This window comes from Procambarus clarkii, chromosome 7 (assembly GCF_040958095.1).
Source record: "Procambarus clarkii isolate CNS0578487 chromosome 7, FALCON_Pclarkii_2.0, whole genome shotgun sequence".
NCBI classification, from domain to species: domain Eukaryota; kingdom Metazoa; phylum Arthropoda; class Malacostraca; order Decapoda; family Cambaridae; genus Procambarus; species Procambarus clarkii.
Genome location: NC_091156.1, coordinates 15,795,670 through 15,822,035, shown reverse-complemented (window position 1 = coordinate 15,822,035; position 26,366 = coordinate 15,795,670). Strand labels below are relative to the sequence as shown.

The 26,366-nt window shown below is 45.7% G+C and overlaps 2 protein-coding genes across 3 annotated transcripts in view; both read left to right on the top strand.

The window, feature by feature from the left end:
- LOC123761416 (uncharacterized) overlaps positions 1–26,366 on the top strand; it is a 224,068-nt gene that overhangs the window by 30,940 nt on the left and 166,762 nt on the right. For both annotated transcript variants that reach the window (XM_069313279.1, XM_045747443.2), the window contains exon 2: positions 15,562–15,673. In XM_069313279.1, the coding sequence (XP_069169380.1) occupies positions 15,584–15,673 (90 nt within the window). In that variant the 5' untranslated portion in view covers positions 15,562–15,583. The remainder of the gene's footprint in view (positions 1–15,561; positions 15,674–26,366) is intronic.
- Positions 1–26,366, top strand: part of LOC138356891 (uncharacterized) — a 418,031-nt gene that overhangs the window by 349,814 nt on the left and 41,851 nt on the right. The gene's annotated exons all lie outside the window — the stretch shown is intronic.

The window sequence follows — 26,366 nt, the reverse complement described above, 5'->3', positions numbered from 1 at the left end:
CTAAATTACACTCTACCTCACTCGAGGTTAAATGTGCCTACCTAACAATAAGTAGCTAAGGATTTTGAGCAGTGCTTGAATGTCACCATTAACTTTCTTCCGGCTAGCTCTTCTTTATCACCATTAGATGTAATAGCGATCATTCAGCAGCACTTAAAATTCATACACACAAATAATTGATATGGATATACTCTAATCAGAGTTACTATAAAGTTTGAATCCCACCCTTGGTAGGGTCAGCACAAGAATGAATAGTGTATGCACTACTGATTAGTCCAAGACTAGTTGTAAGAATTTCTACCTAAGAAACTACTAATTTATTTAGTCTGCATTTGTGCAAAACTCAGCACAATCACAGCCTAAATTCCTACCTAATAAAGGTTGGCATAGATTAATTTGTGGTGCAATAGTGAATATATAGTTGTGCTGTGTTTTTGGGGTTTTTAGATTTTATAGTTTATATAAAGGTGCACTTGCACACACAGGTGAAAATACAAATATGTACAATTAATTTTGGCTTGCTAGCCACAGCCTTTTATGGTGGTTGATTGTGTTGACCAACTTGTCAACTACATGTGACCTAGACTCACCTGACAGGTGTACACCATCTCTTGCCAGGTTTTGCCTGTATGGTCTGGCTGTAAATTGAATGTAAGTGGCATCCAATCGTACTCTCTTCCTCGGCCGAAAGTTTATATATTTGGCAGCCCTTTGGTAATATTCTGGACTCACTCCCCAACGATTATTATTGCTTAGTTGGCGAGGTTCCACCAATGTGAACACTACTGAACTGCTAACAAGCTTAAATGAGGAAATTATTGTTTTAAGGTGATTAATTACCTCAGCTGGGTGTCGAGTAGGATGGATGTCATTACCACCTAAATAAATAATAGTTAGATGGTGAGGCCACTCTAACGCAGGTGTTAATATGGAGTTATTATAGAAATTATGAGCTGTTGCTCCTGGTGACCTGAAGATTCTTACCTCAGTGTGAGGTATAGGTCTGAGTGTTGTGGGCAATTGACTGTGTCCCACTAGTGCTACTTTATACATGAGGTATAAGAAGCAAATAAATTGGTGTGTATTAGGCTAGCCTATGTGGTACACTGCCGGTAGCCACAATTAATAAAATGTGGTTAGCCTAGATTACTACACACGATAATTGGTTATGATTATGGTATTAATTGTAATACATCCGGTTCGATAAGGACCATATTTTTGTGTTGGGAAGAAAGCTTACTCTATTAATTGATTGATATTTAATTAATATATTAATTTAGATTAATCGAAGGACCACCCTATTTTGACTGAAAGGGAAACAGATAAAGTTAAATGATAAGGACTGAAATACCAGTGCCTATGGATAGGAAACTATTAAAGATTATTCTTTAAACTTCTGTGGGGTGTATAATATTAATGTTCGAGAATAAACTTTCCGTCCTTCACAAAATTGGGGGTTAATACCAGAAGTAATCTACTCCCAGTACTCTTCATCGAGGCTGGTTCTTCCTCAAATAAAAATTAGTAATTCTACTAAATACTATTGAGAAACATTAGATAAATTTATTAATGGTAAAAAGATTATATGTTGATTAACCAAGCAATTATTCTCATTTGACTTTTATGAGGCTAACATTTTACGTTAGATATCTCAAATCAAATAAACTAAACCTCTTCGACTGATCTAGAATTTTCTCAATTAAAGAAATAATAGAAAAGGTTTCAGCTGCTTAGCTGTAATAATGAACGGAGAGGTAGAGGTGCAATGGCGTTGTCTGCTACTTGCTGCAACATGTGAGTTCAAGCATGGCGTGGGAACATGATGACCACGACTGCTTACACCACAAGCTGAAATTTGAACTGAATATACTAATTGGTTACACCTATCTAATATCCTCACTATGCCATAAAAGGAATAAATTTAATTCCTTATGGACGTACTTATTGTTTGGGGAGGTCGCGTAGCATAACGATGGACAGTGCACAGTACAAGGATATAAAGAGTACAGTATCCACTCAATTTAACGGCCTATATGGGGCTGAGCCCTAGTCGTTATTTCTGGAGCTCCGTTATTTCCGAAGTTAAGTCGGGTCGTGTAATTTTTCAAGTAACATTCAGGTAGGATATATTTTATACTGTATAACTAAAATTAAATAAAGTTCATTGTGTAATTGCATTCCAATTTAGTGCCACACCGACGATTAAGCCAGCTGTTGGCTGCTGCATGGATGATGTGTGAACACGGTCTGATCAAGCCCAGATGGGTGGGAAAAAATTGATTCATTCCTTTGTATTGCAAAATATTTCATGTATCAATCAGCAAGTTAATATTTTCTCAATAATATTTTAGAGATGTGTTTTGATTTACCTTGAACAGTGCAGGTAATGTATTTTTAATGTTACAACACAGGCTGTGGCGGCCATGCCATAACAATGGTGATCAAGCCTTGTCACTGAGAGCTAGCCAAGACGAAATATTTTGAGCTCACTTATTCTCTGCTGACGATAGAATATACATTTGCAGAGACTAATATGTAGCTTTTGTTGAAAAAAAACAATTAATATCTTGTAATACTATAATAAAATTGGTAAATTGACTTACTTTTAATGAAGCTGAAGATTACGAAGTTGTGAAGATTACGTCATCCTCTGCAGCGCTTGTTTTATATTGTTTATATTGTATACAGGGTACATACTGTATGTACACTTATTTTCAGGCATATTTTAATAGCGTATCCTTCTGTTTCTTGATGTCACTTACTGTACTTTTCCCGATGTTAAACTCTGCTGCTGCTCGTGCATGAGAATATCCTTTATCAAGTTTCCTAATTAACTCCAGCTTCTGTGCAACCGTCAGGCGCTTCCTTTGGGTAACTTTTGGCATTTTTGTAAATTAAAAAGATCACAATTACAGTACAGTAATATCCTTCACAATTGAAGCTAGCCGCGCGAGTTCACAGTACTGTAAACAATGGGAACACATGGCCCGGCGGAGTACATTCTAGGTCCGTGGGAAAAAAAATACCTAGTGCCTATACTATAAAAGGTATTTAATAAGAAAACAAAGACTTTTGCTTAATAAAAACTGTTTCAAAATATTTTATTAATAATAATTTACAATTTTCTTCATTAAAGTGAATCATTTTAAAAGAAAATTAAGATGTAATATATGACTCTGGACGATCCAGGTCGGTGGCCTGGTCGCCATGTGAGGGGACGCTGATGCCACAACAAACCCAATACCGACAGACCGTCGGTAATATCAACCGCAGACCGGTATAGCAGGCTCCAGATACCGGTCTCCCAAACCGGTCGTTAATACCGGCAGATCGATATAAAAGAGGCCGTTAAATTGAGTGGATACTGTACTCAATATAAACAATACTAAGGCACTTAACCTGCTGGTTGTCCACCGAAGCAATTCTAGATTGCTACTGGAGCAATTGCACGCTCCTAGGCCGATTAAATGCAAGGGCCTAACGTAGTATTGATGGAAATCGACTCTCCCGGGATGCACGATGTGATTGTTGGCGTCTCTAGCGAAGCAGCATGGCGAATAATGGCGGCGTCTCTCCGCCCTCCCTTAACTCGTCTCCCGCATTCACAACAGAAGTTACTAATCACGGATAATTCTTTTCCGTGTAATTACTGATGTAGAGAATGCATTAATGAGAACCGAGTTGCAATTATAGGGAATTAAATAATATCACATTCTCGTTAAATGGTGTTAATCGAGAAATGTAGAGAAATTTTATTTCCTCCATAGCATTCGCACGTAACAGATAAAACTGCTACTTGATAATAATTTCAGTTAATAACTCTCGGTTTTGGATTATTGGGAGCTATATTATCCGTAGTTAATTATTGTACGGAATACTGATAATTTTAAGAGAACCACATTCAATTCTCTATCATATTGGTAATAAATATGTTTAGATGGACATTATCTGACACAATCCTGCCTCTCGATGTCGTGAGAATATTAGCAATAGGCTCAGATAAAGAAATATTAATTTATGTTAACATTACGGTTAGTGAAATTAATAACTACTGTAATTAGTATACAGTATAATAATGCTGTATTATAATACATTGGTAGTGTGTTAGTGTTGGAAATTTCCAACAGCCACTGGGCCCATGTTTGCCTCCGTTCTTTTGTGCTTGCTTCTGAAGGATTGCGAAGGTTCGGGAAGATCTTCGGTACTATCAATATTATTGGAACGTCTGTCATCTGCTGGCGTGGCTTACCTTCAGTCCTTTCTAGGACTGATTGGTCCTCTTCCATACTACTTATCATTTTTCGATGCTCTATCTTCTTATTTTATCATTACATCTTCTCTCCGTCCTCTGTCTCAACATTACTAATAATCGCTTAATACACCATGTAGGCATCCTCGCCGAAAGACGAGTGGTGTAGCTTGGTCCTCAGGTGCATGCGCCGAGGATGCTTGTTTTGCTAATGGGCGGTGTAAACATGTTGGTGTTCCGTATCCTTTATCGTGGGTTATACGCCGCTCTTGCTTATCTTCTCTCCAGTCATAGCCCTCTAGATACTGGGGAAGTCCTGGATTTTATATATATGGGGAAAACACCTAGTTCTTTTCTCTGCTTACGGGTGTGGTGTGGCTCGGAGTGGTGCTGCCTATACATTACACTCCACCTCATCTTCTCCTACCATTCACGCAACTCTGAACATAATCCAGTAGTGTTGCTCCCGTAATATTACACGGCTCAGCTGTGTCATAATACGATAGTCTACGCTGTACAGGTGAGAATATACGGTCTGGTAACACTGTCAGCCAGGCACTAGTTCTCGGTTTTTGGATGAGTGTTGGGTGTTGTTTGTTGCGTGTTGATTGGCCACTTTGCGTGCATCTTAACATGGCCTTCCAATGTGCTTCTATCAATGCTATCTGAACACTCATTCCTTGATATCCATGCTATTTGGACACTCTTTCATTGCCTCAGTCAGTGCTTTCTGGACACTCCTTCCTTGACTGTCGTTCAGTGCCTGGCTGCGCTCTTATATATACATTGGAGTGTGTCTGTATATTTTCCTGATCGTGTACATTCCGTTACCACTTGCTTCCTTGGTCTTATTCGTTCGTCATATTGATTATACTCTCTTGTTCCTAGCTACCAGTGCTTGGACTATATTTGTTTTTTTCCTTGCATGTTTTCGTATTTCCTACCTCTGTACTACACATTGTTGTGTGTTTTAGTATGTGCTTATTGGCTCTACTGGTGTTGGTGCTTGGTTGGACTGTGTACATGTTCAGTTGCCTGCGATTGAACAGCCCCACTGTTCAGTTATAGAACTGTGCTCTTTCATCTTCTTGTATGTCGTTACCAGCTTCTGTTGCAATGTCTGCTGGTGGCTGTAGGTTCCAATCAACCACACCTGCCCCTCCAGTTCCTTTTCCTTGGGACGGGGAGTTAGGTTTACGACCCTGGCTACGGCCTTTTCCTTGTGTTCCTTTGCCGGACAGTACATTTTTGTTTAGTACGGTACATGTCCTGGGTAGGTCTCCTCATCTGTTCCTGGTTTCATGGCGGACATTCCTTCTGGTTCCTTGCCAGCTGTGGTTTTGGGCGCCGCTTGCTCGGTGTCCGTACCCGGGGGGTTTTCCCATGGCTCCGCCTCCTTCAAATGATCGGTCCGGTCCATAACGTGGCTGGTTAGGTCTTCTCCTCGAGTCTTCCAGTCTGGTACTTTTGACTTGAGTGTCTCACCATTTCTGTGGGGAGCCCCTACGGCTCTCTGGAGCTTATCTGTTCCTATCTGATATTAAGTCACTGCACATCCTCTCTTGTGTACTCTATATATTTAAAAGTCTGAATTGTGATGTCAATCCTGACCTTCAACTCTTCCTAGAAGATTGTAACAGAACTTATGGGCACCACACCAAAAACAAATACCCATTTGATATTCCAAGAGTACGACTTAACCCTCAAACCGCTAGGGGCCCAAATGGAATTCACACCCACAGGCGCAACAAATAAAAATCCAAAAAATTCTTTCGTCTTATAGAAGTGTTTATTTTTGTTCCCTGATCCCTGATCACTGAAAAAATAACAAAAAAATCGTAGGTGGCATATTTTAGCCGCAATAGGGTAGGGAAGTGTGGCAAAAAAGGGGCGTTGGCAGAGCCTTCGCCAGGCGAGGTCTACTCCGCCCGAGTTGTCAGACGGCATTTGCCACAAATATATTATTACCTAATTATTTCAATGTCTCTGATTGATTTTTTCTTAGTTTTTTTGCAGTAATATTATTCCATACAGTGAATTGTGGTATATTTATATTATAAAATGTGTGAACCATCGCTGTACTCAAAATTATGGTGTGCATATTAGTGATTCAATTATTATGTTCATAAAACAATAAACAAATAGTTTTGCTGTTGTTACACTATATACAGAGCACCACTTGGTTTCCGAACCCCTTGGGGACGAGACCCGTCGGTTAACATGTAAGTTCGTATACGAGAAATGGAGGAAAAAATAAAAAAAATAATTTGAAAAAAATCTAGGGGAAAAAATCGACAGGTTCATAGCGTAAATGCGTGACCGTATTTTGTTTGTACTCACCAATAATTGAAGTCCTGATCCGCTTATGTTGATGATCGATGTTGATGAAGCATAGTTATTTACATGGAAGAGGTGGTGGTGGATGTTGATGGTGTTGGATTGACTGAAGTTGTTGGGTTGACTGGGTCAACATGTGATGAGTCAAGTGCTGGTGATGCAATGCGAGCTTTCTTGGAAGCCATTGCAAAAGACTCTGTAATTGACATTTGTTTCATTCCCTTGGCTCTTGTTTTTAAAAACTTCATATACAAATTGTACTGAGTCATCATGTCCTTAGTTTCAAACTCGCTGTAACTCGTGTCCATAAATGCCAGAATGTATTCAAAATTTTGCTGAACTCTTTCCATATCACATTTTTCCTTTAACGTTTCTTCATCCTCTTCCTCTTCCTCTCCATCTTCTTCATTGCACTCGTCTGGCTTTTTTGCTGTACATACTAATTCTATAATTTCATCATTAGTCATGTTTCGATTGTTTGGGGCTTCTTCATCAAAATCTATCCATCTATCTATGTCATCTTCGATTGTTTCAGTCACCAGTTCTGCTCTAATCTCAGGGGACTTAATCCCCTTGACATAGGCTAGGAGTTCCTCTCTTAATTATTTCTTCTCGCTAACTTTCTTCACCGCAAATCCTTCAAAATCTGCCTCGTCATCTTCCTCAGGAAACAGACTTGACGTGGGCCAAAGTTTTTTCCAACCATTTCTTAGTGTTGTCTGCTTTACCTCATCCCACGCACTAGCAATAGTCCAGATAGCTGACTTTATTGTGAAGACTTTATAAAAGTCCTTAAGTGTTCCAAGCTGATTGTTAAGACGTCTGGCAAACATCCTCTTGTAGTGGTGTTTAAGGTTCTTAATTATTCCTTGATCCATGGGTTGGATCACTGAGGTTGTATTGGGTGGCAAGAACGTTCCAATAATATTGCCATTTATAAGCTCATCACCTCGTGGATGCGTTGAACTGTTATCTAGCAGCAGCACAACTTTGCTGTTTTGCGGGAGACCAACACTTTTCAGGTGCTCCTTCACCTCGGGTACAAAGTTCTTATTAAACCACTCGACAAATATTACTCGAGACATCCACGCACTTGGCTGGTACTTATAAATCACAGGGAGGCACCTGGCTGAATTTAAAGCCCTGGGGTTTTTACTAATTCCAATCACAAGTAACTTTAATTTGTGCGTGCCAGCTGCATTTGCACAGCACAACAAAGAAATTCTCTGTTTGTTCTGTTTATAACCACCTGAAGGATCGTCCTCACCACTATGAGCCATCGTTTCTGTGGGAAGCATACGCCAGTACAAACCTGTCTCATCAGCATTATAAATTTGCTCTGGAGATAAATTTTGTTCCTGCACCATCTCCGCAAATTTACTCACATACTCATCAGCACCAACAATATCAGCAGATTGTCTTTCACCATGCACTTTAATAAACCTAATGCCATGACTGGTTTTAAAACTTCTGAGCCAACCATCACTGTATACACACTTTTGAGTAATTTTCATTGCTTGGTGAAATTCACGCGCCTTTTCCACGAGGAGCCAGCCTGCCACTGGCTTCTTCGTCACTTCACGTCTCTGTTTGTACCACTCCCACACTGCGTTATCAACACTCTCCACTTTTGCTTTACTTACTACCTTTCTATTTCGTATTGCTTTATCACTTTCACTTCTAGAGAAATAGTAAAAAATGATAGGTTTAGCCTTAAGAAGATCAAAAACAGTACTTTTACTAATGCCATACTCAGCGCACACGACACTTCTCGGGACACCGCTTTCCACCTTCTTAATTATTTCAACTTTCTTTTCAAATGTCATCACTGACCTCTTTCTTTTACGTAACCCGCTTGTAGATGCTTTCACTGACACAATGCGTGCATTTGGAGCCGACATGGTGCACGGATGTTCCTTGATTGTGTTGATATGTAAAACAAAGTCACGGAATGAACACTCCAGTCTTGTGACAAATTCAAACAATGGGAACAATAGGCTGTGAGTCTGTGACGTCACAGGGTAGCCGGCGGCGCTCGACACGGTCAGTGAGCAAACTAAACCATCACCCACCCCCCCACCCACCCACCACGGGCCGGCACGACGCTTGGCTGACCGCTTCCTTACCCGAGCCTGCCTGCCTGCCTCCTTCCCAGCCAGCCTGCCTGCCTGTCTGCCTGTGCCTGTCTGCCTGTGCCTGCCAGCCTGTGCCTGCCAGCTTGCCTTTCCCTCCCTAATTCTCACTACTTCCGTCCCTTCCTGCCTACCTCCTAGCATCTCTCCCTACCTCCCCCTCCCTCTTAGCATCTCTCCCTACCTCCTAACATCTCTCCCTACCTCCCCCTCCCTCTTAGCATCTCTCCCTACCTCCTAACATCTCTCCCTACCTCCCCCTCCCTCTTAGCATCTCTCCCTACCTCCTAACATCTCTCCCTTCCTCCCCCTCTTTCTTAGCATCTCTCCCTACCTCCTAACATCTCTCCCTACCTCCCCCTCCCTCTTAGCATCTCTCCCTACCTCCTAACATCTCTCCCTACCTCCCCCTCCCTCTTAGCATCTCTCCCTACCTCCTAACATCTCTCCCTACCTCCCCCTCCCTCTTAGCATCTCTCCCTACCTCCTAACATCTCTCCCTTCCTCCCCCTCTTTCTTAGCATCTCTCCCTACCTCCTAACATCTCTCCCTTCCTCCCCCTCTTTCTTAGCATCTCTCCCTACCTCCTAACATCTCTCCCTACCTCCCCCTCCCTCTTAGCATCTCTCCCTACCTCCTAACATTTCTCCCTTCCTCCCCCTCTTTCTTAGCATCTCTCCCTACCTCCTAACATCTCTCCCTACCTCCCCCTCCCTCTTAGCATCTCTCCCTACCTCCTAACATCTCTCCCTACCTCCCCCTCCCTCTTAGCATCTCTCCCTACCTCCTAACATCTCTCCCTCCCTCCCCCTCTTAGCATCTCTCCCTACCTCCTAACATCTCTCCCTACCTCCCCCTCCCTCCTAGCATCTCTCTCTCCCTCCCTTTCTGACTAATTATCCCCCTCTCTCACTGATTCTCCCCCCCCCCTCTCATACTGCCTCCCACCTAAGCTCCATCGTCCATCCACCCACCAGTCAGCCATCAATGACGCAATGCGTCCATTTGGAGCCAACATGGTGCACAGATGTTTCTTGATTGTGCAGATATGTAAAACAAAAGCACAGAATGAACATTCCAGCCTTATGGCAATTCAAAATACTGTAATAGGAATAATAGGCCGTGAATCTGTGAAGTCACAGTGGGCACCCTGGACCATCTCCCACCCACCACCACAAGCCGGCGTGACGCTTGGTGGACCCTTCCTACCCGAACTTTGTTCGGGTAGCATGACTCCCCAACCCCAATCGGGAAACTGGAAGTTTCGGATAACTAAAGTTCGGAAACCAAGTGGTGCTCTGTACACAGGTTATATATAAGTATTTGCATGTTTTGTACACCATAACGAACTACTAAGTTGGTCTTGTGAGTCAAAAAGCAACAATGAGTGACCGCCAAACACCAGCGAACCACTCACTGCCGCTCCCTCCCTCAACACCACCTCACTCACCTCCCACAATACTCTTTCTCTATTCACTATACACAGACGTTATATATACGTATTTACATGTTTTGTTCACCATAACTGTACATCTAAGCTTGTATGGTGAGTAAAGGCACAAAGACGTATCTACTCACACAATCAGCTGATCGGTGGCTGCCCTCAAGGCCAGACGCACTAATATTTGTCCTCCATCAATATTGTTTGTGGTGTTATTACGCTATATACACACATTATATATAAGTATCTACTGTACCTGTTTTATTCACCATACCTGAACAAATAAGCTGGTATGGTGCCCAAAGACCATAGTGGCCATCAGTAAACACCATGCCAAGTCGTGCAGACGACGCTCCTCCCTCACCAAAATGGCGGCTCCCAACCTACTCCTCTCGCTGTTATCACACTCTATACACACATTATATATAAGTATCTACATTTGTGTTCACCATAGCGAACCACTAAGCTGGTATGATAACTGCAGTCAATAATGATGGCCACACACAGTCAGAAGAAGACGCCACAACCCTCCCTCCACAGCCTTACTCCTCCCTCCATGGAGCACAGCGCTAAATATCACCACAATCAGTATCCTGGTCAGTTTTATCACAGTCAGGGGACTTCAGTAATACTATCACTGCTAAATAATAGCAGTATCATTTATATTATGGTATTTGTAGGCGATGCTGTGGTCACAAGCTGAACAGCGGTGCTGTGAGCTCGTGCTGCGTGCGCCAGCCTTGGTGGCTTGTTCAATACTGACGCTGTAACACCCAAGAATGTTGGCCTGGATTTTTTTCCTAGGTGGCATCTGGTAACTATTGGTCGTGGCTGTACTATAGCTGCCCCTATCCCAGGCGGGGCGTTTAAATTATAGCGCTAGACACGAAATCATATATAAATGATGTGTGTGGTTTCGGTTTTGTCACTGATATCATTTATATATGATAAGAGCGGTTTGAGGGTTAAGGGTTAAATTATTCCTTCTTTTGACGGGAAATTCGTGTCTGCATAAGCAGTTCCGTTATTATTTCCTGGGTTTATAGTGTCGTCTGCGTTCTCTTTCTATGTTGGATCTCTTTCTGGATTTCCTCAAAGGAACATTTTTTAGACAGACTTGATACGCTTCCGAAGTCAGTTTTTCTATTCCTTCTGTAAGACTTGTATTACTTAGAACAGTTTCCCATGGAATGTTTGTAAGTTCCCTGTTTATTATCTCCCAGTCTATCCTTTTATTATTAAAATTGAATTTACTGAATAGCCCCTCTCGCTTTATCAACGGTTTAGGTCTATTCTGAGCATTGATGGTTGTTTACACTTCAATGAGCTTGTGATCTGAGTATGTGGTATCTGATATCGTAATGTCTCTGATAATGTCTTCATTGTTCGTAAAGACCAGATCTAGAATATTTTCATTTCTCGTTGGCTCCGATATCTGCTGATTGAGTGAAAATTTGTCACAGAATCTAAGTAGTTCTCTAATCTGTGGTTGGTTAGGTCCTGATAGATTTCCTGGTATAATATTATTGTTTGCTATTCTCCACCTGAGACTAGGCAAGTTGAAGTCACCTAGGAAGATAATATCAGGTATCGGGTTCTCCAAATTATCAAGGCTATTCTCTATTTTGTTTATCTGTTCTGTGAATTTCTCAGCCGTTGCATCTGGCGGTTTGTATATTAGAATAATCACTAAGTTTATTTTCTCTATTTTTAATCCCTGTACCTCTACCATCTCATTTGTAACGTTAAGGAGCTCCGAGCATACAAGGTCTTTCCTAATATACAGACCCACTCCTCCATGTGACTTAATTTTCCTATCACATCTGTATAGGTTATATCCTGGAATCCAGATCTCACTGTCTAAGAATTCCCCTGCATGGGTTTCTGTGAAAGCTCCAAATACTGCATTTGACTCCGTGAGGAGGCCATTTATGAACTGTACTTTGTTGTTTGTTCTTGTTTTCAGTCCTTGTATGTTGGCAAAGATGAATGAGGTTACTCTATTAGTAATAGTTTGACTGGGAGACTTTTTCGGCAAGCCCATTATGCGTGGACATACTGAGTTTGTTCTGACCAGTACCGATTGTTGTAGGGCAGTTGCCTGTCGTAGTTGTAGTTCCCTTTTGGTGTGTAATTGTATCTGTAATTCTGGAATGCAAGTGGATCTTTCATCCAGTTCCATACACTCTCCATGCTCCTCCTTTTGAATTCTCTTTCGGTCTGGTATAAAAAATTTATAGAGTTTCCTCCAAATTCATTATCCTGCTTGCCACTCTTTATGAAGCGTTTCGTGCCTTACACATGAAAGTGGGGGCAGCTGAGGTCATAGCATTTTCTGTCCTCCAGTGAGGTTTGGCACATGTCAGGATGGAAAAACCTACATATTGATCCAAATCGACACTCACCTTTCCTAAGCATATTTAAACATTTTTTGGGATGTTAGTAAAGATTCGGTTCCAGATTGTTTTTCCAAGGCTTTGTTTTTGTTGGCATTGGCCTCTGGGGGCCGGGTAGGGGAGCTTCATGCTCTCCTCCGGCGCAGGGGTCTCTGCTCTTTTGGTCCTGGGGTTAGGTTTGTCCGTTTGCAGCCTTCTCCATCTTTTCTGGCGAAGAACGAGACGGTTGCTTTCCTGAGGGGTCCGTGGGTCATTGATGCTTGGTTGGTTCAGCCGGGGGGTGCATCATGTGTTGTGTCCGGGTGTGGCTCTTCGCCGTTACCTGCGCGCTTCAGCTGGGGTGGCTGGGGATGCGCTTTGGGTTGATCCGGTTTCCCTTGTACCCTGTTCCAGGGCTTGGGTCTCCCAGGTTGTCCACAGGGTTATTAATTGTAGCCAGCCTGCGGTCTATCCTCGCGCCCATGACGTTCGAAAGTTTGCAGCTTTGGCTGCCGTGTTTGGTAACATGTCTTGGGCTCATATTCGGGCGCGTGGATTTTGGAAGTCGAACAGGGTCCTGGCCGCCCATTATTTGGTGAACGTACCTGCTTCTCGGCGTTCTTGTGTTGCTTTGGGTCGCAGGTTGCAGCCAGTTGTCTTAACTTCGCGTTGAAGAGTTTGTGTCCGCCGCCTGCCGGATAAGTCCCTATTTTCCTTCTCTTTGGGTATGTAGCTCCAGGGAGCCATAGGGGCTCTCCACAGAAAACCAGCGTTGAATATAATGAAACACCATTTTCTGGGTGAGCCCCGGAGGCTCCCTGGCTACCCTCCCTTCCATCCGGTCGGCATTTTTTTTCTCTTTGGTTGAAGCCTAGTTTTCGAACTGAAGGCAGCCGGCACGGTGATGTCCGGGAGCCCCCTTTCCCCCTCTTGGGGAGGGGAGGGCTGCACGGACAAGTGGCGCGGCAGTAAAAATGTGATAATTGCTTGTTTGATTGTTTCCTTGGGATTGTAGGGAGTTTATACCCCTCTGTTCGGTTTTTTGTTTTAGTTTCTTACCATGTGGGGGTTTGTTTTGTTATGCCTACCTTTCTGGGTGCCTAACCCCGGTCGATGGCAGATAAGGAAAACCCCCAACCACAATGGGGTTTTCCAGGGCCATTGCTCCCTGAAACCTCTCTGAAGGGGCTAGTTTCTGGCGCTGGTCCCTGGTAGGTCTGAACTCCTTAGCTAATGTCCCGGTCTAACATAACATACATTAGCCCGATAAGCTCCAGGAAGCCTCCGGGGTTCACCCAGAAAATGGAGTTTCATTACATTCAACGCTGTTTTTTTTTTTTTTTTTGTGATCAGGTGGCTTCGTTGATGGTGTCCACCTTCGTGCTTTGTCTCGGCGGAGGTATGGGGGTTTTGCTGGGGGTCCTAATTTTCTTTTGTCTCTTCGTGGGTGTCCTGCGCTTTTTGTTGATGTGGTCTTGTCCTTCTCTCGTGGAGGTATGGGACTGTTGGCTTGACACATACTGTCGCCTTGTCTCGTGCGGCGCTGGCGGAGCCACTACAGATTGCTTTCTGTCTTGTTGTTCCTTCTGCACTTTTTCATGAGCTGTTTTGGGCGTTGTTTGCCTCCGGCCTGCTCATGCTCCACATGAGCCGTCCTGGCCTTGGACGGTGTGCTCTTGTTTCTGTCATCGCCTCGGTTTGTTGTGGCCCCTTCGGTTCAGGTTTGTTTTTTCAACACTTTCTTGTTCGTTTGCAGCCATCTCTTTCTTTACTGGCGAGGAATGACTCTGCTGCTTTCTGCAGGGATCCTTGGGTTGCTCTTGGTTGGTCAGGCTGGGGTTGCATTTTGTGTTGTCCGGTTGCGGCCCTCTGCCGATATTTGTGCGCCACGGCTTCTGTGTCCAGGGACAAGCTTTGGGTTGATCCAGTTTCCCTTCCCTCCTTCCCGGTTCTTGGGTGCGGGTGTCTCTGGTCACCAGCAGGGCTATTCAGTCTAGCCAGCCTGAGGTCTATCCCCGTGCCCATGACGTTCGTATGTTTGCTGCGCTTGCTGCCATCTTTGGTAACATGTCCTGGGCTGACATTCGGGCACAGGATTTTTGGCGGTCTACCAGGGTCTTGGGTCGGCAGTTGCAGCCTGTTGTCTTGACTTCAGGTTGAGTTGTGAGCACCGACCGCCTCCTGGGTGGGTCCCTTTCCTTTTTTGTCTTTGGTGAAATAGCTCTGGGGAGGCATAGGGGCTCCCCCAAGAAAACCAGCATTAAATGTAATGAAACGCCATTTTCTGGGCGAGTCCCGGAGGCTCCCTGGCAACCCTCCCTCCCTCCGGTCGTCGGTTTTTGCGTATTTTGATATCCAGCCTCAGAACTGGGGTGTAGATCGCCGAGCTGTGCAGACATGCAGTGCGGCTCGTGTGACGTCATACTCGTTGGCTTGTTTTCAATTGGGGTTCTGTCCTCTTGTTTGTCCATTTTCGTCATTTAAACCAGAATAGAGGTTTGTTTTGGGGTGCTTACCTTTCTGGTTGCCTGTCCCGATCGATGGCAGATATAGAATGCTCCAAAATTACATGTGCAGTTCTATTGGTCATTGCTCCTCATGCCCCTCTGAGGGGGGCCAGGTTCTGGCTTGTGGTCCCCGGTAGGCCTAGAACTCCACCCACATCGACCTGATGTGGGTGGAGTTAGGGATAGCCTTATCAGCCTGAATAGCTCTGGGAAGTCTCTAGGACTCGCCCAGAAAATGGCGTTTCATTACATTCAACGCTGGTTTTATGTTAACATTAGCATTCAGTATTATTTGTATAATAATATTGTATAATAATAGAACTCCATCGATAGGTCTCTTCCCCTCATTGTAAAAAATTACAAATAATTACAATCTCTTCCCCTCATTGTTCATCTGCAAGTAATTAAAAAATTACTTGCAGGTGAACTATTAAATGCTCCTTATTGATCCTTCCCTTCATATTTACTGTACTGAAAAATAATGATTTACCGCATGTGTTAAAATAGTTAATCATTACAGGTTAGGAAGCAGAACTGAAGTCATGACTTTTTATATAAAACCTCCAGAAGGAAATATCTCACTTTCTAAACTACGCCAAGATGCAGAAACCCGACTTCTCTTTCTCTTGCAAGTATGTGATCAGTTGGTTAAATGTACTAGTTTATATTACTGTACACCCATATGGAGGGTAGAAATAGCCTAAGCTACTCGATCCTTTTGAGATATATCTTAGGCATTAGGCAACCCATACTCATTATAATTCAACCTGTCCTCGACCCAAGTCCTTTCCGGGTGCCTGACCTGGTCAGGCACCCGGAAAGAGACCTGGCAAACATAGATGGCTTCCAATTACATGGAGTGTCTATAGGCCATTCCTCCTCTTGCCTCTCTGAGGGGGGCCAGGTTCTGGTGCTGGTGCCCGGTAGGCCTAGAACTCCATCGATTGACTGTTGCCACGGTCTAATATATACATATCAGCCCGGTATAGCTGTGGGGAGCCTCTGGTTCTCACCCAGAAAATGGCATTTCATTACATTCAACGCTGGTTTTTTGCTGTTATTACACTATATGCACACGTTCAGTACTCTCTCTGTTCTGCTGATCAGTCCAGAGTTTGATTTTTCTGTTCTACTGATCAGTCCAGAGTTTGATAGCTTGCTCTGCTACTTTATTCTCTTCGAATCCCAACCTCCTAACCTAGTCATGGTATTCCTCTAAGGTGAATAAGTGCAAGCCTGTAATACCTATTCCTTGAGCTGGCGTCGTCCACAAGGACCTTTTGGGCAGAGATTCTTCACCGTAGGATACCCCCATCGGAGTATTTGAAGGGCTAGATTCCTGCGTGACTCCGTTTTTCTCTCGCAGCGTGCGTGATACTAGTGACATCATTCTTGGTGATGTCACCCACCAGGGTCTCTACCATCAAGCTGTTTCTCACTGGTGTCTTTCCCACTGTGTTATCTCTCACTGGGGTCTCACCACCGATAGCCTCATCCAGTGTGATGAGAATTGTGCAGGCCACCTCAGTACTACCCTGCATGTCCGCCTGTAGCATCACCTTTTCCACGGCCCTGTGCTGCTCCACTTATTCCTTACACTCTTGTTCAGTAAGAATGTCGTAGTCGTCAGGTCTACGAGTAGTCTAGGCCAAGCGAAGCTACACACACACACCACCACATACTGGTGGTGTATGTACTTAACAGGGCGTTAAACATCCTTTGAATACTGCTCGTCACTTTTGAAATTTTCAAGGAAAATTTAAGTGCGAAACTTTACAACCTAGCTCTAGGTTCCAACTAAGCCAATCACATTGGGTACCAGATGTGGGGGTTTTCTATTTCACTTTCCCGACTGCAATGCGTATGTCACCAATGTGTATATGGCAGACGCCTCATGGAGCTGTCGGAATCCAGCAGAGAAAATAAGAGGGCAGGCGTACAGGGCCTGGGAGCAAGGTCGAATTAGAGTCCTTGATGGTCTCTTCTCAGACTAACCTCACCTGGTCCTGATCCACGTTGGTCGTTGGAATCTCCTCAATGCTTGAAACACTTTAAGAGACTCCAAGAGTCCTCATCACATTTATAGATTAGTGAATAATAGGCAACTCGGTGTTGAAGACACCTGGGGCTGAATGCTTAAGTAATAGTTGGCAGTATTCAGAAGTGGTTCAACGAAAACACCGCATAAAGCTTAACAGTAGTTTATTTACAAACTTAACCACTAGTACAATGGGTGCTTGATTTACTTTAGATTGACGTCAGAAAGGGTATGGTTGCATTAGCGAGACTCTTGACATCTGACTAATCGATTCTGATCCACTCATGGAGAAACACCTAACTTTACACAATTGATAGTCAATCATTAACACCGCAAACCTAACTGCCAGTGTGCACCGCAAACTTAACTGCTGGTGTGCAAAGGGTCACAGGAGTTCCAACAGGATACTCTAGTAATGATGATGCGCAGTAGCTAACAATGGCACTGTCAATGGGACAGGCAATAATCATGCAAAGTCACACAATAACTAAATGTGTGGTATATGTGAAACTCACATTCACAGATGAGTGTAATGTCATGGTACCACACAGATAAACACGCATACACCGTTAGGTGTCTCCACCAATACCTGGGTCAGGTATGAGAAGGTGAGAACTGTGGGTGATCCCTCAGATCAACACAGACTTTATTGACACAATTATTGACACAATAGTAAAATACAAGATCTTGAATTTACTGGTAGGCTACCTCTCCCATTTACTCACTCGTGCACATTTATGCAAGAACTCGTAGGTGGCCTGACAGCTAGCTTTGCTCATTACGATGTGAGACACTGACGACAAGCTTTCCCAACAAACTGTACTTGACACGGAGGGTACTCGCATATGAGGGCATGCTGTATGCCTAACAGACACATGCATACACCTTTGATGGCACTGGCGGTGAGTAAGGTGGTGACGTCACAAAGTACTGCGAGTGGCGGTGGCTGGCGGCGGCTGGCGGCGGCTGATTACAGTACAACCTCGATTCAACGTACTATATGGGACCGACCCCAGTTCGTTGGAGCGTTGGATTCGTTGCAAGAGGTGACCTTCAGGAGGCGTTTGCATCAGTGTCTTTATTTTTCTTGTAGACAATAAAAATGCATTATCATATTATATACTGTACCTATATATTATTACTCTACTAACAAATACTGTTACATTTGTTATTTACCTTACTGTTGGAGTTAAGTCCATCTTGAAGTCTCATGGAGTTGTGAATGCTGTACAGTAAATACATACAGTACTGTAGTGTATTATGCCGTTAACACTGTGTTGAGTAGTTCTGTTGTATGTTGAGTACTACAATAAAGTTTATGAAAACTATTGTACACTAAAATTACTGCAACTTTAATTTTAACACTATATTTTGATTTGTCAAGAGGCTGGAGCGTTCATTCCACGACTTTATTGGACATATCGGCACAATCAAGGAACATCCGTGCACCATGTTGGCTCCAAATGAACTCATTGTGTCAGTAATGGCTGACTGGTGGGTGGATGGGCAGGCAGGCAGGCAGGCAGGGAGGGAGGCAGGCAGGCAGGCAGGCAGGGAGGCAGGCAGGCAGGGACGGAGGGAGGGAGGGAGGCAGGCAGGCAGAGATTGGGAGGGGGTAGGCAGGAAGAGAGGCGGGCAGGCAGAGCTTGTGAGGGAGAGGCAGGGAGGGAGGCAGGCACGGAGGGAGAGTGGCACAGAGGGAGGCAGGCAGAGCTTGGGAAGGAGGCAGGGAAGGAGAGGATGGAAATGGATTGATGGAAGGATGGAGGGAGGGATGGAAGGATGGATGATTTGAGGGTGTGTGTGTGTGTGTGGGCTGTAGGGGTGGGGGGGTGGGGAAGGTGTGTCGGTGGTGGTGAAGGGACCAACTCGACTCTGTGATAACCCTAACTCTGACCCAGTTAACTTTTTTTTTTAACTTGATTTGTTTCTTCAATTCTGGATGGATGGAGGGAGAAAGGGGATGGATGGATGGAGGGAGGGGATGGATGGATGGATGGAGGGGGGGATGGATGGAGGGAGGGAGGGGATGGATGGATGGATGGAGGGAGGGGATGGATGGAGGGAGGGGATGAATGGATGGATGGAGGGAGGGGATGGATGGATGGATGGAGGGGGGGATGGATGGAGGGAGGGAGGGGATGGATGGATGGATGGAGGGAGGGGATGGATGGAGGGAGGGGATGAATGGATGGATGGAGGGAGGGGATGGATGGATGGATGGATGGAGGGAGGGGATGGATGGATGGATGGATGGAGGGAGGGGATGGATGGATGGATGGAGGGAGGGGATGGATAGATGGATGGATGGAGGGAGGGGATGGATGGATGGATGGATGGATGGATGGATGGATGGATGGAGGGAATGGATGGATGGATGGAGGGAGGGGATGGATGGAAGGATGGATGGATGGGAGGGGATGGATGGATGGATGGAGGGAGGGAGGGAGGGAGGGAGGGAGGGAGGGAGGGAGGGGATGGATGGAGGGAGGGAGGGGATGGATGGATGGATGGATGGATGGATGGAGGGAGGGGATGGATGGATGGAGGGAGGGGGATGGATGGATGGATGGAGGGGATGGATGGAGGGAGGGAGGGGATGGATGGATGGAGGGAGGGAGGGGATGGATGGATGGATGGATGGAGGGAGGGGATGGATGGATGGAGGGGATGGGTGGATGGATGGAGGGAGGGGATGGATGGATGGAGGGAGGGGATGGATGGATGGATGGATGGAGTAAGGGAGGGATGGATGGATGGAGGGGATGGATGGATGGATGGAGGGGATGGATGGATGGATGGAGGGGATGGATGGAGGGGATGGATGGATGGATGGAGGGGATGGATGGAGGGAGGGAGGGGATGTGGGGAGAGAGAGAGAGAGAGAGAGAGAGAGAGAGAGAGAGAGAGAGAGAGAGAGAGGGGGGGGGGGGAGGGGGGGGAGAGAGGGGGAGGGAGGGAGGGAGGGAGGGAGAGGGAGGGGGGGGAGGGAGAGAGGGAGGGAGGGACGGAGGGGGAGAGAGGGAGGGATATGAAACAAGCATGGTGTGTGTACAGGGATTAGACCCGTCCACTTGCTCACGCTGGAGTTGTTCCAATAACAAATAATTTCTCAAATAGCAGATGTCTATCATATTACAGTATATTTTCGGTTTTATTTAGTTTAGTTTAATTAGGATAATAAAAAGCTATTAAAGCATTGGTTTTAGAAATGATTTATTAGTCTGAAACTTTCAAAGTCATGGGTCACTGAACTATAACAACACAGATGAAGGAAAACCAAGTGAGGTTTACAGAACAGTATTCCCTTATCTGTCCACCCTCACTCACCTTGTTTTATCACAGAAAATGTCTATAAGGAGATTTTACGGAGGGAGGCAGGGAAGGAGAGGATGGAAATGGATTGATGGAAGGATGGAGGGAGGGATGGAAGGATGGATGATTTGAGGGGTGTGTGTGTGTGTGTGGGCTGTAGGGGTGGGGGGGTGGGGAAGGTGTGTCGGTGGTGGTGAAGGGACCAACTCGGATGGATGGAGGGGATGGATGGAGGGAGGGGATGGATGGAGGGGGGGATGGATGGATGGAGGGAGGGGATGGATGGATGGAGGGGATGGATGGAGGGAGGGGATGGATGGATGGATGGAGGGGATGGATGGATGGATGGATGGAGGGGATGGATGGATGGAGGGAGGGGATGGATGGATGGAGGGAGGGGATGGAGGGATGGATGGAGGGAGGGAGGGGATGGATGGATGGATGGAGGGAGGGAGGGGATGGATGGAGGGAGGGGATGGATGGATGGAGGGGATGGGTGGATGGAAGGAGGGATGGGTGGATGGATGGAGGGAGGGGATGGATGGATGGAGGGGATGGATGGATGGAGGGGATGGATGGATGGATGGAGGGGATGGATGGATGGATGGATGGAGGGGATGGATGGATGGATGGAGGGGATGGATGGAGGGAGGGGATGGATGGATGGAGGGAGGGGATGGATGGATGGATGGAGGGAGGGGATGGATGGAGGGATGGATGGAGAGAGAGAGAGAGAGAGAGAGGGAGAGAGAGAAAGAGAAAGAGAAAGAGAGAGAGAGAGGGAGAGGGGGGAGGGAGGGAGGGAGGGAGAGGGAGGGGGGGGAGGGAGAGAGAGGGAGGGACGGAGGGGGAGAGAGGGAGGGATATGAAACAAGCATGGTGTGTGTACAGGGATTAGACCCGTCCACTCACGCTAGAGTTGTTCCAATAACATACAGTAATTTCTCAAAGAGCAGATGTCTATCATGTTACTGCATATTTTCGGTTTTATTTAGTTTAGTTTAATTAGGATAATAAAAAGCTATTAAAACACTGGTTTTAGAAATTATTTATTAATATGAAACTTTCAAAAGTCATGGGTCACTGAACTATGACGACACACAGACGAAAGTGAGTGAAACCTCACTGTAAAGTGAGGTTTACAGTATAGTATTCTCTTATCTGTCCACCCTCACTCATCTTGTTTCATCACAGAAAATGTCTATAAGGAGATTTTACCACATGTAGCTAGGTAATCACGCTTCATCCTTTAAATTAATGTACAAAGATACATGTGCCCCAAATCAGTGAACGAAAATAATGGAAACTCAGTTGTTCACTTGTGTGAATCACTCTGGCTGGTGTTTGTGTGGACCATTTTGGCTGGTGTTTGTGTGGACCATTTTGGCTGGTGTTTGTGTGGACCATTTTGGCTGGTGTTTGTGTGGACCATTTTGGCTGGTGTTTGTGTGGACCATTTTGGCTGGTGTTTGTGTGGACCATTTTGGCTGGTGTTTGGTTCATATGGTTCACTTGTGTGATCCAACTTCTTATGAAGGAATTATTAATTGTAATCTGTGATAGAATGAGAAAGTTTTCCACCACTCTGTGAACTCTGTCTCAAAATCGTAAGCTTGTGGACCACTTGTGGTCCACATGTGTGGTCCATTTGTGTGGTCCACTTGTGTGATCCACTTGTGTGATCCAACTTGTCATATGAGAGAATTATTAATTGTAATCTGTTATAGAATGGGAAAGTTTTCCACCAGTCTGTGAACTCTGTCTGGACATCGTAAGCAAATCCGAACATCCCTCGCTTCGGCGAACCATTGTTCGTCGAACCGGGTGAGTAAATTCGGCCTGAAAAGTGTGCGAACTAGCCGGAGATTCGTTGAATCGGGGTACGTTGAATCGAGGTTGTACTGTATATGGTACCATGCAGGTACACTGTGGTAAAGTCACACACAGATTACTTAGGCGGTAGCACTTCCTTAGTTTACTCTAGGTCACTCACAGATGATCTCAATTTGTCACCAGGGGGGTACCTGATACCAGTCTGTTTCGCTCTTGTAATAACCCGACCTGCTCTTCCCCCTTTTCCCCTACAAATACCCCCAGCTTAACACTGCTTGCAGATCATTGTGACCCTCAATGAACTAACTGTTGATATAAAGACTGAGATATTAAATGAGGGGGGGGGGAAGCAACAAATGAAGGGATAATTAATTTTTAAAATAATGAATAAGAACTAGTACACTGCCACTATCTTCCTGCTAAAATACCTGAATGTGTCTAAATTACTGATCTCCCAGGAAGGACAGACATCAGCAATCATGAACTCAAGGGCAATAGGGACTTCAGTAATAAATCTTGGGAATTAATTACAGCAACGTTGATTTACTTATTGAGAATATAGGGTTTCCAATATCGCCCATGAATACCACATATAAAAAGGAATAACACAGCATTAATAACCAAAAGGGGGGGGGGGGGGAATTAACTAAATACCACTAGATCAAAATATTCACTTTATTGAAAAAGGCACGTAATTTTACAACAAATGAACATATATCCTACTCTAATAAAACCTCCTAAGGGGGCAATGGTCTGAAATACTGAATATACATGAATACTCAAAGCACACTTTAACTTAATCCTGCAATCGGCCAAAGATGTTGAATAGCTTGCCCTCCAGGTCAGTAGACCTGTACCCCAGTAATGTCTCAAGACACACTAACTGGTTTTTTTCTTTAACAATCTTACCAGTGGACAACAAGCTCCACCCACCTAGTTCCTTAGACCCAAATAAACCACCGCCTTCCAAATACTAGAGCCAATGAATTCAAACTAAACTGGGTGCTCTGGAGACTTGGCCAATGGTTGTCAGGTACTACCCTGCGGGACTCCGCCTCTTGAGTTTTAGACCAAACAGTGCCATGAACCTAACAGTGCCGCCTAGGCCTCTCTGGTTTTCAGTCAATCGGCTCCAGGCTTGACCATAAGGGTCTGTTTCTCTTGACAGAAAACTCATGTAACTGGGAATAAACCGTAACAACTGACTCGTGGGAAAGCTGGGCTGGTCACTCAATGGTAACATGAGAGCACGAGTTTATAGCACCGAGATTAATGGCCCTCCAATTTGTCACTGGTATAGAGGACAGGGGGAAGAGGGAAAACAAAGTGGGGGGTAGAAAGAGAAATGAGTGGGAATAGAGTGGGCTGGGAGAGGGCCAGGAAATGAGAGGGACTGTCCAGCCACCAGGGATCTCTTGACTCGAATAGTTATATGGCAGGAAACAGCCAACAAGGGGGGGTGGGGAAAAGTGACCAGGGAGGGTCGGACTGACAAATGGGAGGGGAGGGGAAGGAAAATAAGGGAGGGATGAACAAGGGAGGGGGAGACGAACGACGGCGAGGGAGAGGGGAGAAAGGGGAAAGGGAAGAAAGGGGAGAGGGGAAGAAGGAGAAGGGGAGGGGAAAATGGAGAAGGGGAGAAGCTATGGTCTGCACAGATCATTACACTCTGGTGATTCACAGACTTTTCACTCTAGAAGATTTCTTAACAATATGGTCATGATCGCAGTTCCGGGCGAGCGTTGGTATATCGAGAAGACGCTGAGTTTATCTTGATGGTGAGAAATGGACGGTATTCTGTCTATTGGTCGATAGACAGAAGGACACGTCAACCATGTACAGCCTTCGTCACGAGAATACCCTTGCAAAGGATTGCAGGGCTCCTTGTGGGGCACCAACACCAGTAGGTCTACAAGTGATCAATGGCATTGCAGCAAAGGTGCCAGAACCAATGATATTGATCGTTACATGATCAGTAGCAGAGGTGACATCATGAACACATCATGACTACGTCACTTTTGTTATTGAGATTGACCCCAGAGGTCAGAGCTTATCTGTTGCCTCGTGGGTGCCCCTCTCTCTTTCTACTACGCCTTGCACCTTCCACTGTGTGCTTCCTGACTCTTATTTGCTATGGCATAATTGTATCACTTACTCCTCTGTATCTACGTCCTGCCCGTACATATGGCGGCCTCCGTTTGTTAAAAGTATTCCTGGTTATGTGGGCATCCTGAGGACACCCCACATGACAGTTTCCATCCAGGGTTAACAGAGATAGGGCCCCGTGCACAACTAGGTGCATAGTGCATGACTAGGTGCATGGTACACTGCAATGAGCCATTAAAAGTTAGCTGTGGGAGGATCTTTAGAGACCAGACTCTCACAACACTCCTTCCTTGACCGTCGTTCAGTGTCTGGCTGCTCTCATATATATATATATATATATATATATATATATATATATATATATATATATATATATATATATATATATATATATGAATGAAAACTCACATATAGTCCTGGGGACCATTCAGGCTTGTTCGCATATATATATATATATATATATATATATATATATATATATATATATATATATATATATATATATATATATATATATATATATATATATATATATATATATACAGAGCACCACTTGGTTTCCGAACTTTAGTTATCCGAAACTTCCAGTTTCCCGATTGGGGTTGGGGAGTCATGCTACCCGAACAAAGTTTGGGTAGGAAGGGGTCCGCCAAGTGTCACGCCGGCTTGTGGTGGTGGGTGGGCGATGGTCCAGTTTGCCCACTGTGACTTCACAGATTCACGGCCTATTATTCCTATTATTTTGAATTGCCATAAGGCTGGAATGTTCATTCTGTGCTTTTGTTTTACATATCTGCACAATCAAGAAACATCTGTGCACCATGTTGGCTCCAAATGCACGCATTGCGTCAGTGGTGGGTGGATGGACGATGGAGCTTAGGTGGGAGGCAGTATGAATGAGGGGGGGGGGAGAATCAGTGAGAGAGGGGGGGAGGTAGGGAGAGATGTTAGGAGGTAGGGAGAGATGTTAGGAGGTAGGGAGAGATGCTAAGAGGGAGGGGGAGGTAGGGAGAGATGCTAGGAGGTAGGCAGGAAGGGATGGAAGTAGTGAGAATTAGGGAGGGAATGGCAGGCTGGCAGGCACAGGCAGGCAGGCTGGCAGGCACAGGCAGGCAGGCTGGCAGGCACAGGCAGGCAGGCACAGGCAGGCAGACAGGCAGGCAGGCAGGCTAGCTTGCAGGCAGGGAGTGAGTGGTAGTCACGCGGTTGAACCGCGTGACCTTGAGAGATGGGATGTAGGGGGCGGGTGGTTTGTTGGTGGTGGGGGTGAGACCGGCTCATTCCCGAAGATAAGCCTAACACACACTACCCGTTAGCATTATGGCAGGGAGGGAGGCAGGCTGGCTGGAAAGGAAGCAGGCTGGCAGGCTGGGAAGGAGGCAGGCTGGGAAGGAGGCAGGCAGGCAGGCTGGGAAGGAGGCAGACTGGCAGGCAGGGAAGGAGGCAGGCTGGCAGGCTGGGAAGGAAGCAGGCTGGCAGGCTGGGAAGGAGGCAGGCTGGCAGGCTGGGAAGGAGGCAGGCTGGGAAGGAGGCAGGCTGGCAGGCAGGGAAGGAGGCAGGCTGGCAGGCTGGGAAGGAGGCAGGCTGGGAAGGAGGCAGGCAGGCAGGCTGGGAAGGAAGCAGGCTGGCAGGCTGGGAAGGAGGCAGGCTGGGAAGGAAGCAGGCTGGCAGGCTGGGAAGGAGGCAGGCTGGGAAGGAAGCAGGCTGGGAAGGAGGCAGGCAGGCAGGCTGGGAAGGAGGTAGGCTGGGAAGGAGGTAGGCTGGGAAGGAGGCAGGCTGGGAAGGAAGCAGGCTGGCAGGCTGGGAAGGAGGCAGGCTGGGAAGGAGGCAGGCAGGCAGGCAGGCTGGGAAGGAGGCAGGCAGGCAGGCTGGGAAGGAGGCAGGCTGGCAGGCTGGGAAGGAGGCAGGCTGGCAGGCAGGGAAGGAGGCAGGCTGGCAGGCTGGGAAGGAGGCAGGCTGGGAAGGAAGCAGGCTGGCAGGCTGGGAAGGAGGCAGGCAGGCAGGAAGCGATATATGGGTGTTGAAGTGAACCG